This window comes from Anabas testudineus, chromosome 2, assembly GCF_900324465.2.
Source record: "Anabas testudineus chromosome 2, fAnaTes1.2, whole genome shotgun sequence".
NCBI classification, from domain to species: Eukaryota; Metazoa; Chordata; class Actinopteri; order Anabantiformes; family Anabantidae; genus Anabas; species Anabas testudineus.
In genome coordinates this window covers 24,476,268-24,488,806 of record NC_046611.1, presented here as the reverse complement: position 1 = coordinate 24,488,806, position 12,539 = coordinate 24,476,268, and the positions used below count along the sequence as shown (strand labels likewise).

The 12,539-nt window shown below is 41.3% G+C and overlaps 1 protein-coding gene across 1 annotated transcript in view; it reads right to left on the bottom strand.

Annotated features, from left to right (window-relative positions):
- Positions 1 to 12,539, bottom strand: part of prex2 (phosphatidylinositol-3,4,5-trisphosphate-dependent Rac exchange factor 2) — an 80,018-nt gene that overhangs the window by 2,148 nt on the left and 65,331 nt on the right. Inside the window, exons 37-40 of the mRNA XM_026363746.1 lie at positions 6,929 to 6,995; positions 6,432 to 6,622; positions 3,219 to 3,321; positions 290 to 357 (exon numbers count right to left, since the gene is read on the bottom strand). Coding sequence (XP_026219531.1) covers positions 290 to 357; positions 3,219 to 3,321; positions 6,432 to 6,622; positions 6,929 to 6,995 — 429 coding nt within the window. The remainder of the gene's footprint in view (positions 1 to 289; positions 358 to 3,218; positions 3,322 to 6,431; positions 6,623 to 6,928; positions 6,996 to 12,539) is intronic.

Below are 12,539 nucleotides of genomic sequence, written 5' to 3'. Positions count from 1 at the left end.
TATTATAGTGGTGATTATTATCCTCAAATAAAAACAATAGATTCAGTTAAAAACTGTTCATTTTTTTACATCATGTTCACAAAAATAACTAAATGGAAACTGTATTTCAAGTTGCAAATTTGATTTCAATGTCGCTGCAAAAATTAAAAGAATCCAGATTATCTCGAAAAAAAGGGACACTGAAGTCAGATCTACTGTAAAGTATATGTGATTTGTACATAATGAGTCGTAATATGCAAGGACTTCTAAGATACCTTAATATAATAAAGTGATGCTACCACAGTTTTACCTTGGGACTGATGACGGTGTGCGATCTCTCACTCCCAGATTCTTGGCAGAATTCTGAACTCTTGCACCCTAAAAGACAAACAGGAAACAACAATTGAAGACATTGTGGATGGACGGGTTGAAATGCAACGGCCATGAAAAGAAGCTCAGAATAAAACCATGGAGAGAAGAGCTTAACCAAAGCTTAGACAGCAAACCAAAGAACATTTTGCCCTTTGAGTACTGAAAATGTTTTTTCACATGAAGCTTCGCAGACAAATACATGACACTGAGGAATCTGGTAATTCAGATTTTATAAGAGTTATATATTCTAGGCTAAACAGCTTATTTGAATTAGCATGTAAATTAGATTACATATAAATATGCAGATGTAAATATCACATTGCAGTTTTTGTGATAAGAATTAAAGTAAGCAGTACGGCAGTAGGGACTTTGGGAGATGAATGGTGCCAGTGTGTGCAAGTCTGTTACAAAGTTTGATTATGCCCAGTCAGGAGCTTGTCTGCTTTTTGCTAATGTTCCCGTAGCCTTCTGGCTGTGCGCAGTCGGCAGATACTGTGCAGGGGGCAGAATGCAACTCAGCCTCTTCATTTAGAGACATGAACAGCTGCACTGTGCACTAACATATACACCCGCTGCCCCTCTGCGATGCAGACACAGTAGCAAAAACGCACAATTGAATCTTTATCTGAGGAGGTCATCAGCATCAGAGAGAGAGAGAGAGAGAGAGAGAGAGACAGAGAGAGAGAGAGCGTGACTGGCCACAAATACCTCTCGGTTACAACTCAGAGTATGCCATCTTACTGTCTGCCCGGAGTTACGTCCAGATAACAAGATAGCATCAGCAATTATTCGATGCCTATCGCAGCCATCCATTCTGATAGCTCCGGATAAAGTTGCTCCCTAATGTCTTTAAAGGACACCGTGCCCATTTGAGATCAAAAAGACAACAGCAAAAACGAACAGTTTTACAGTTTTAGATCTCTGCAACCTTTCTTTTATCTGATGATGCTTCATATAAAATCAAATAATTGGGAAATTCAGAGGTTAGAGTATTAATTTACTTGGGAACCATGAATTTAAAGGCATTCGATTTCCGTCTGAAATAAAGTGATGAGCTGACTGACAAACTACCATCTATAAAACCATGCTGCTAGCATCTGCTATCTCTAGTATCAAGACATAGCATCTTATCTGTTGATTATTTTTATTTTCCATGCTTTCACATTTCTCTGTCATTCAATAACTAGCCGACTGTTTTTTAGATTACTTTTCTGCACCTAACACTGAAACGTAATAATCTGCGGAGGCTTTACTGCTGGGAACATCCATAACAAAGTAAAATAAATATTACCAAGAGGGACATTTTTATTGAGCATGTGGAATCTAGTTTATTCCATTTCATTTGGCTTTATCAGCCCAGCCAAGACTTTTCTGCATGAGCAGGTAGAAATACATTTCCCCAGGATTTATGAAAACACTTAATATGTTGCGTCCAGAGGTTAAATTGTCAGGGCTCATAACACATAGACGCAAAGCCCACAGTTCAGATCCCAGCCGGGAGTCCTTTCTTGTATGTTATACCTCCCACTCTCTCTCCTTGTTTCCTGTCTCATCCTAAACTGTCAACTATCAAATAAAGCACAAATATTTTACCATTAAAACACCAAAAAATGGTGTTTCAATGAGTTATCCTCTTAAAAGTTAGATTACTTGTATATATTCTACCGATCCACTCCAAACTTTGGGAATTGCTATGGAGGAATTTATAAATCAAGCTGTAATTAGACCCATTTCACTCAAATCATCCATGCATCTGATTCTAGATAATCATGCCTGGTCCTTATGGATGAGTCCTGCTGGGATCAGACGACGTACTGATAACCTTTTTGTGGATATGACTATTCAGCAAGGAAGAAGAGGCATCATCCAAACCCTGTGTGATATTCACATTCATCAGATTCATCAGCTGATGTCTGAGAGGAAGGACACACACACACACACACACACACACACACACACACACACACACACACACACACACACACACACACACACACACACACACACACACACACACACACACAGCAGAGCAGACTCCCCTCTGCTCTCTTTTGGGACCGAATGATCACTTCACAGTGGTGTCTAGGTCAATGATGATGCAAGAAAAGACAAACTGTCTAATGACAGAGGCAGAGAAATGAGACAACTAAAGCATTATGAAGAAGTTCTGCTCTACCAAGTAGCACAGAAATATAAATTAACTGAGACAGCAAGTATCTCAAACCACACCTTCTGCCACATACAGTACTACTCAAGGTCACACGATGTACAGAGTTGCATCCTCCTGGCTGCTAGCCCAGTTCTCTGAGCGTAGAAGTAAAATGCCTTTCCTCCTGCAGCTTCTTGACTAACCTCTCCTATCACAGCACACAACAACATAACCACCACTCACAGAACTTCAAATGTGTGTTCTCTGCGAGAGAAACGAGTGAAGGGCAAAACGATTTCTAATGTAGACACGAGCAGAGCTAACAACTGTTTTTTGTGGACAGCAAATGGTCCTTTCATCACCTAAAAAGGGGCAGTACATGCTTCTGGCCATCCCTAAAAATGCACTCTTACTGTAATTCTGAGGAAAATCAAACATTGACCAAGGAAGCTAAAATGGCCTAACTGCTCCTCTTTTGGCACTGGTAAATCCCTGTCTAATACTGTCTTGGCAGCCTGGTTTGACTCAATGAAGCATATACTTATCTAATGATTTTGGATGCACAAATTGCGCTGTGGATTGAAACACATATTGACTCAGGGTAAAAAAAAAAAAAAAAAGTCACTGCGGGTGCTGTAGCAGCAAAAGACAGCAATAACAGGAGGCTGTGTAGAAACAAACAAAGAGGCAGCCAGCATTTGAAAAATATGGTATTTACCTGTTTCCTCATGACATCAGTGGCCTGCATGATGCATCGAGGTGGCAGACCGTGGTTTCTGGCCAGCAGGATGGCCTGCTCCAGTGTCACACTCAGGGTGCAGCTGTTGATCAGAGAGAAAACATGATATCGAGTTCAACACACGCACTCTCAGCCTGTGCTGTATGTTTATCAGCATACGGGAAATGGATGTTAATTTGGCTTATGAGCAAATCACAATTCATCATATTGCTCCTGTTAGTGCAATTTTGGTAATTCAATTTTGTTATGCCAGAAACAAAGAGCATTCACTGCACGGTGTCTTTCTGTTTCCTCAAGCTCTGCTAAAGAAGGATACAGTCTGGATTAGACACAAGAAAATCTTTCACGGATGTAAGGTAACATATGGAGATCTGAAATCAAAACAAACATCAACAGAACACAAAAGCTTCATATCCAGATCTTTACTACAACCATATTATATCTCCCTCTGTGCACTTTGCTTCTCTTGACACCTTGTCAGTACCATCACATTCCTCCTGCTTCACTCTTGCTCATCTCCTCACTAATGAATCATTTCACTTGCCACTAAAATGTCACTCACAGCAAGCAAACACACAGCATCCGCAGAATAACAAAGTTCCTGATCTTTGCTACAGACCACGCAGATGGAGAGGATTAAACCTTGAGGAATCTTCCCAGTTTTGTCATCATCTGGACTCATACTTCTCGTTGAAGCCGAGAGGAAGGGGTCCAAGGACAAGTCAGTGCGTCTCCTGTGGCAGAGATGATATACTCGCATGGCAGTGAAGGTGTGATGTGTGTGAAATGTGTGTTGACACGAGCCCTGTGATTCATTAGATCCGGCAAACTTTATTTCCAGGCACACGCACACACGCACACACACACACACACACACACACACACACATGCAGCATGTGGATAAATCCTCAGAGGGCCAGTGACGAATGTCAAGGCTGCCTGGTTACCCTTCCATGATAACAAGCTATACTCGTATTGATCCAGAGCCTTTTCACTGCAAATTGAACTGTCTAAACTTCCAACACTGCCAGGCTTGCTCTCACTGAATAACTTTGCCATGAGGCTGCTACAAAATCTAAGCTGTTTGTTTAATATTTCCTTCTCTAGCGAAGGGTTTCACACTGACTGAGAACAAAACCTGGAATAAAAAATATGCATACATCCATGAGGGACACATTACAGCCAGAAGCCATTACTTTGAGTCAATCAGATCAAGATTTAAAAGTCCCCTTGAGTTCCAGTTGCATAACTCTAAGACAGCGTAACATGATGCGATAAAAGTAATGAACTCAGCGATCATCTCCAGTGTGTGCCGAAAGATATCCCAGTAGAGAAATGCAAATGATGTCCTTTCGCAAGCCACCCCAGAATATTTAAAGCACCCATTTTGAGCTTCCCACACCGATAAAGGATGGAAAAAGTCACCCACAGAGAATCTTTAAATATCTCTTCAGCTGGAGCAGGATGAAGGCACTGCACAAAATCTGTGTTTGAGGCTGCACGGTTTCCCCTTTCATTAGGGCTGGTGAAGTAGTATGAAGTGATTTATACCCATCTGTTTTATGTGCTTCCAGAGCATATGCCATTTAACACTCTGTGTTTCTCCAAAGCCGAGTCCATACTGATAAATGCGAACAAACACAGGCAAAGAGGAAGAAAGATGCAGGAGGATGCAGAAAGCGAAGAGGAAAGCAAAAAAGGTAGGATGAAGAGAAAAAGAGGTGAAAGACACAGAAGTAAATGTGCTTTTGCTTCCTCTCCCTCTGCTTTTGTTTAGCTGTCACACAGTGAACTCCCCTTTTTCCTTTATAATGTTCTTTTTTTGTTGGGGGGTAGGGGGACGATGTTAACAAAAAAATCTGGAGAAGAGAGGAGCGCAGCATATTGCAAACTGCTGAGACCCCCAAAATACCACGCTATCACTATTATTAAAACTCATCCATCAAACCAACTAATCCAATCAATAGTGCTCATGAAAGCTGCCACACTGATAATGCAATTTCCACATTGCTAATCTACTGGCTTGGTTTCATAGGTTTTTCAATTAGACCAGATTTAGTTTGTGTGCTCATCATTTGCATGAGCATAGAATCTTTGAAACATATTTTAATATTGAAAATTACACAGATAAAGCAAATAATTGGTTTATTCTTATATACTATGCATTTATTCTGTCACTGATTTTGTCTTTACACATAAATGGCATCATGGCAGTGATTTTTGTGGGGACAGCATTTGAAGCCCGATTAACCTACATCATTCTGCAGCTTTCAGAGGTAAACCAGCGTTTAAGGAGTAAGCCAGTTCACAAATAATCCTAAATATGGCAGGCCTTGTCACCTGCAGTGTCACGGTACACTTAGCCTGCCTGTCTGTGTGAGTTGTGGCTAGTGTGTATAATTGTGCAGACACACACACAAACACAGGCTGCGGGTTAATAAAATAGCAGCCGTCATTGGCCAGACAGGAACTTTCTATTAGAGCTCAGGCAACCAGGCGGCTTCATCCACAGCACTTTATCAAACCATCAGTCACATCCAGTGAACGCATGAGCGTGTGTGTGAGCCTGTGCATGTGAGTGAGACAAAAAGATATGAAAACTGTCATAGGGTAAAGAGAGAGAGAGGGGGGGGGGGGGGGGGGTATCAGAGAGATGGGGGGGCGGGTGAAAGGAAAGAGCAGAGTAAGCGATGAAAGATGAAAGCTAGAACTAAAGGATCAGTGGTGACAAATGATCAGTACATCTCTGTCCTCGTGCATTGATGAATGGGGCCCTCAGCAGCAGGCGAATTAGACACCCATATATAGAATTCAATGAGAATAGAAAATAATTGACCTGTCTTCTTCCTGTGTAAAGTGCTATGCCTACTTAAAACTCCCTAATCTGGTCTCAGAAACAATGGACCTTATTAACTAGCATATCCTGCTGTTAATTAATGCAGAGAAGTGTGTATTAATAGAAAATCCCCACAGTGATGAAGAGCAGGGCTATGGAGATTTTATGAAGTTGAGGGGCAGACAGAAGATAAAAGAAGGAGCAGAACCAGGGAAAAACTGTGTCACAAAGGGTGAAGTTGAGACGACTGTTAGAGTGAGATAACTGTTAACAGAAAAGAAAATTATACTGTAAGTACGAAGGTATAATTTAACTGTAGGTGGATGTGAAGGCGCAGTGCACACTATGCGCCTTACCGGTGAACGCCACTGTTGCACATGACAATGTGTGTGGCCCCCAGACGTGAGCAGAGCTCCGAGGCCACAGTGAGCAGCCCCACTCCCGAAGCCCCGCAGGCGGTGTACTGACAGGCAGCGGTGCGACGACAACTGATAAAGCTCTCCATCAGGCGGTAGAGCTCGTCTAGAGCATTGAGGGGACGCATCAGCTGGGGAGACACAGAAGGAGAGAGGTTAGTGTAGAATAAAAGATGAGAGAAATAGGCACGCTGCCACGCTGCCTGTAAGCAAGGTAAAAAGACGTGCAGATCAGAAGAGCTCGTCTGTCAGATCGATTCAGATTGTGCTTGTTATGCAGTGTTCACATACGTGTTCCTATATGTTCACACTGATGCAACTGCAGTAGTGACCTGTCACATGTGAGCACTCCAGCACAGCAGTAACAGCATCTAATGCTGTTCTCCAGTTTCTTTCATTCTGTCATGCAGCATGGAACCGTCTGAGGTTCTTCTTACCTTATCAATGAGGGCAGCTTTGGGTGCAGAGCTGGGCGGCACATTGGACTGATCCAGGTAGAAAGCCCTGGGGGAGAAAAAGCAGTTCATATACGGTGTGATTCTAACTGGATAGTTTCACTGCACAGGAGACATGACTGTGTCTGCCATAGCTGTGATTTAATATCTACACAAACAGTTTGTTTATTTTGTTGCTCTATTGCTTGAAAAACACACTGTAGTGCTCTTTTCCCTGCACCGTTAGGTCATCAGGAACACCGGCTGCCTTTCTGGGAAAAATAGGCCACCTGCTCATTATGGAGCTCCACAATCTGCCTATCAATCATGAGAGTAACTTGGGCACCACTCAGCAGAAACACAGACTAAGCATCTCTTGTCCTGGGCATCACTCCAAATGCCACTGCCTCATTCATTCATGGTGTGCAGTTGACCGACGCTATTTTCCTCTTCCTCCACTGGAGGCAGCGCTGCACTGGTGTCCTAATGCAGACAAGAGAGGATGTATGCTGCAATGAGTCCATCTGAGATGGAGTGCAAAGTCAGCACTCTCAGACTCCATCAAATGTAGTCATCCAGCGGTGTGCTTAAAATAGCTACACTACATCACATTAAACTCCTTATGATAAAATCACATAACCAATTACTTCTTGCCCCAAGCAATACTTACAGACAACACACAGCTGCCCTTATAGCACACATTTTATAAATTGCAAGGTAATAAGGAGACTTTCATCCGTAAGAGATGCAGCAACACCAGACTGCGAGGGAAGGAGATTGTTTACAGGAATCAGTGAAGCAGGGCTCATTCACTCTGCTATTAAGTGATTAAAATCAGGCCAAGGAGGCATTCATTTCTGCCTGACATAATATTAATGAAATTAATTAATCAGACCTGAGTTAACACAAAACTGATTCAAGATTTTAAAGTGATTATAAACCCGCAAGGTTGAAATGAAAAGTCGCACACAAATACACGGAAAAGTACCTGCATCCACTAAACCTACAGTGTATCCAGAAAGTATTCACAGTGCTTTACCGTTTCCACATTTTATTCCAAAATGGATTAAATTCATCCATTTCATCCATATTTCAACCCCATAATGACAACTTAAAAGATGTTTGTTTAACATATTTGCAATTTTATTAAAAATAAAAAACAAGAAATCGCATGTACATAAGTATTCACAGCCTTTGCCATCACACTCATAATTGAGCTCTGGTACATCCTGTTTCCACTGATCATCCTTGAAATGTCATGTCACGTCATGTCTGGAGGAAACCAGGCACCACTCACCACCTGGCCAATACCATCCCTACAGTGAAGCATGGTGGTCATCCTTGATGAAAACCTGTTCCAGAGCACTCTGGACCTCAGACTGGGGCGACAGTTCATCTTTCAACAGGACAACGACCCTAAGCACACAGCCAAGATAACAAAGGAGTGGCTATGGGACAACTCTGTACATGTCTTTGAACCAGTCCAGCCAGAGCCCAGAGTTGAGGCTGTAATTGGTGCTAAAGGTGCTTCAAAAAAGTATTGAGTAAAGACTGTGAATCCTTATGTACGTGGGATTTTTTTTTGGAAAGTTTGTGGAAAATAATACATTTAATCTGTTTTGGAATAAAGCTGTAACATAAGAAAATGTGGAAAAAGTGAAGCACTCTGAGCACTTTCTGGATGCACTGTACCAATGCATATTCAATTTTAATGACCTAAAGCCTCCACAGTAGACTTCCTCCATCTACTGAGGCTATCGAGGCCATGTGTCTGATGTGTCACTCTAGCAGCATGTTTCTTATTCACTTTGGCTCATTCGCATATACAGAAAATCTATACAACACATGTATGCCATGATTTACTTGTCAAGGGTTTCCAAGTATTTAATCCCTATCAGACAAATTATCCTTTAACCTTGTGGCATACTCTGCTAAATGACTATGAACAGCGTTTGCTAAAGGTTCAGATGGAGCTAACAGTCCATGTAATTGTTTCAAGATGGCCTTTTAATTCAGTAGATGCTCATGACAAAGTGGGATTTTTTTTTTACAGCACGGTTTACACAGTTTTTTGTAATTCTTCCCATTGGAGAGCATATAGGTACGTGCTGAACACTGCTGAACAATGTATATATGGAGAGGTATCAGGCCAATCTTGAGTTGGGTTGATTGTTTAAAGCTCTAGATATTTGATTATATCATTATGGTTGCTGTAGCAAAACACATGGCATTAATAATACAAGTCCATAATGTTTTGGTTGTGTATAAAACAGTGTGCTTCTACGCCTGTGTGCATTTTCAGAGTTTAGGTAGTGGGTACTGTGGAAAAAGAAATAGTTGAAATAGTAAATTAAGGTTGGATCAGGCAGCTTCAAAACAAAACATCATTCTCCTAACAGGTCAAGAAGAGAGAGAGACAAGAGTCAGTGAAGTGATAAAACGCTGTGAAATACTGTGAACACTGAAGAAAGTTTAATAGAAATCCAAACTGTGCCCTGAAATGCTCTGGCTCGTACTGCAGGTATGGCCTGTTATATGTCAACTTCATCCACTTGCCCTTGTCTCTCCCGCTTATCAGTCCACTGCTCAACAGTGTTATCTTGAAGGTCTATAATAGAATCTGTCTGAGAGGAGTCAACTTCTCTTTAAATGCCCCACTCTGCTTCCTCTGCTCACATTTGTTTATCTTTTACACATACACTAAATTAAAGTACGTCTTATTCCCCTCGCACGCCTCTTCCGCAGAGCCGAGGTCATAATAGCCACTAATAACCTTCTCTTGTTATAAGAGTTGATCTAAACATACCATCAAGCACAGCCACAGCTTGAAAAATGGAGCTGACACTCCTGGAGGTCTCTAATGACAGAATAATAGGAGTCAGCCTGCATGTGATGTGTGGTTTAAAGAGGACCTGCACTACATCGTCTGAGCTGATGATGTTTTGTCAGAGGTTTGGAAACCAAGCACCTTAGACACATTTGTTATGGATGAAAAAATAAAATCCAAAATCCCACACACAGTGCCCAAACATATCCCTGTGAGGCTAAGAACATACTACATACATATTAGGTAGAAAGTTTAAATCCACTGGGTGTCTATTATTTCTTCTCCCGTCTACAGTGACTCTCAGACTCTTAAGACCCTGAACTCTAGTTGCTCTGTTTTAATGGCAGGACTTCGAGGGCCCCTGAAGGCTTTGGACAAGCTTGTTATCATTTTTCTTACACATAGGCATTCTCCAACATACAGTAAAGTTAAAAAATAACAACTTCTCTGTTTTATTCTTAGTTTTATGCCAATTAAAACTCAAACCCACCATCTATTAGCCAGGTTACAGTAACCGTGTGTGATCTGATTGTTGCTATTTCTTCCGGGAAGATTTTCCCTGTTCACATTTTTGCTTTTAGAGGAAATAATCAAGAAAAACATAGACAAAACCATTTTGTAGTTATTTGTGCAATAACTAAACCCATACCCACATCTCTCTCTCTCTCTCTCTCTCTCTCTCTCTCTCTCTCTCTCTTTCTCTCTCTCACACACACCCAATACATTTTTACATGACAGTCTAATGGAGGTTTTGGCTGCAGGCCAGAGATGACCTACACTGCATGTAGCTGATTTTATTCTATTGAGCGAATGAGAATAGTTAAATTTCGTTTGTTTCTGCTTCTTTCATAACAAGACACTAGTGGCCCTTTATAGCACAGGAGCATTAGTAGTCAGCCTGAGTGTCAAAGAAGAGAAAGGGCCTGGGAATGGTACATTAACATGACGTTTTCCATTCAAAGTACAAAAAAAAAACAAACAAAAATGATCCCTGAAATATCAGGAGACACAAGAAAAAAAAATGGGCACTGTGGATTTAGTTTCATACTGACATATGCATAAATGTGAATACAAGTGTCTGGGATTTATGATACTCATCATGCGTGACCCTGCAGAGGCCCATGTGAATCACTCACTCATTCATCGCTGATACACATGATCAACGACACTGTTATTAAACCCCTGCAGTGTGTATGAGAGCCGCCTCAGAGCCAGGAGCCCTCATATGGTGCTTCTTCAATGACACCAGCAAGATGGCGTGTGTAACGCGCTGGAGGTAATTTCCTTATCCCACGCGTGCTCTCTATTTCGTCTTGCCACCATATATTTATTATATTTATAACCAGCCATATGTCAACCACAGTTTAATATAGAAGCACATGCAAGCGGATAATATGGGTGTATATTATGGTATGTTTTTATTGGTCTTAGTTGTACTTGTACTCATGGAGCTCCAGTGAATGTTATAACGTAAAGAAAATAGGGAAGAAGTTTATGATTGATTGACTTGATTTATTTTATTTTTATCTTTGGATCCTTAGAGAGGTAATATTTATAAACTTGCATAGAAACTGTTGAAGAGATGACTCAAGGTTTTTTTTTTTTAGAATATCAAGCATCACTAAGTGCAGAGCCGTCATCATTATGGCTGTTCAATGAGGGAGTCAAAGTGAAATGAAAACTGGATGTGGGTCTCTGATGCCCAGGCTCATAGGCTTCATAAACAGGGGCTCAGTGCACAGTAGCTGGAGCAGAACGCAGCCCCAACACCTTCGTCAGTGCTCTGGTGAATTGGGACCTTTTTGCGTGCAGCCACTGTAACAGTTTCATCACTTCCTAAACTGGAGCAACACAAGGAGAAGAAAGCTCTGTTTCTGTTTAGGAAAAATAGGCTCAAACTGCCTTTGCTACCACTCTCCATATATCAATAATCAATTATAATTGTTCAAATAACTTAATCTGTAACAAAAACTATTTTTTTGCAACTATGCACTAGTTGCACTGTTGCATGACTTTAGCGCCCCTCCCTTACAAATAGATTAGTATTTATTAATAGATTTAGTTACTGTAACTGTGAAAATGCTCCAAATGAGGAACTTGCAATAGCTACTGCTTTATTAATCATCACTATAATTTGAATCTGGGTGGCACAGTGGTGTAGTGCTTAGCACTGCTGCCTCACAGCAGAGAGAACCCAGGTTCCACCGCCACGGGTCGGCTGGGGGGGCTCTCCTGTGTGGAGTTTGCATGTTCTTCCTAAGTCTGTTCTCTGGATACTCCTTCCATCAGCCAGAGACATGTGTGTTAAGATAATTAGTGACTCTAAATTGCCCATAGGTGTGAGACTAGACTGGTGATCACTCCAGGGTGTACCCCACCTCTCCTCAGGCTGCAGCAACCCTGCGGTCTGGATAATTTCCATTCCTTTTGAATTTAGCTACAGATTTGTGGTGTTGTTTTGCTGTTTACTGTGGTGGGATGAATGTCCATGTGTTAAACAACTTCTCACATCATCTGTCGTCTGGTTCTTTAAACATATATCATGGAGAACAAACATGATTTACACAAAGCTATTTGTTATATGCGGTTATTGTTGTTTTTTTTGTGTGCACATTTCTGCTGCTGTGACTACGCAAGCAAAAGTTAATATATGCGTATGTGATTAACAACGCCTAACCTGAGTCAGGATCAGCTATATGTAGTAGCATTACTCATGTTGAGGCACTTTAACTAGCACATTTTAGCACTAAGTCACATCTGAAAACAAGCAAGAGGATCATTCTCTGC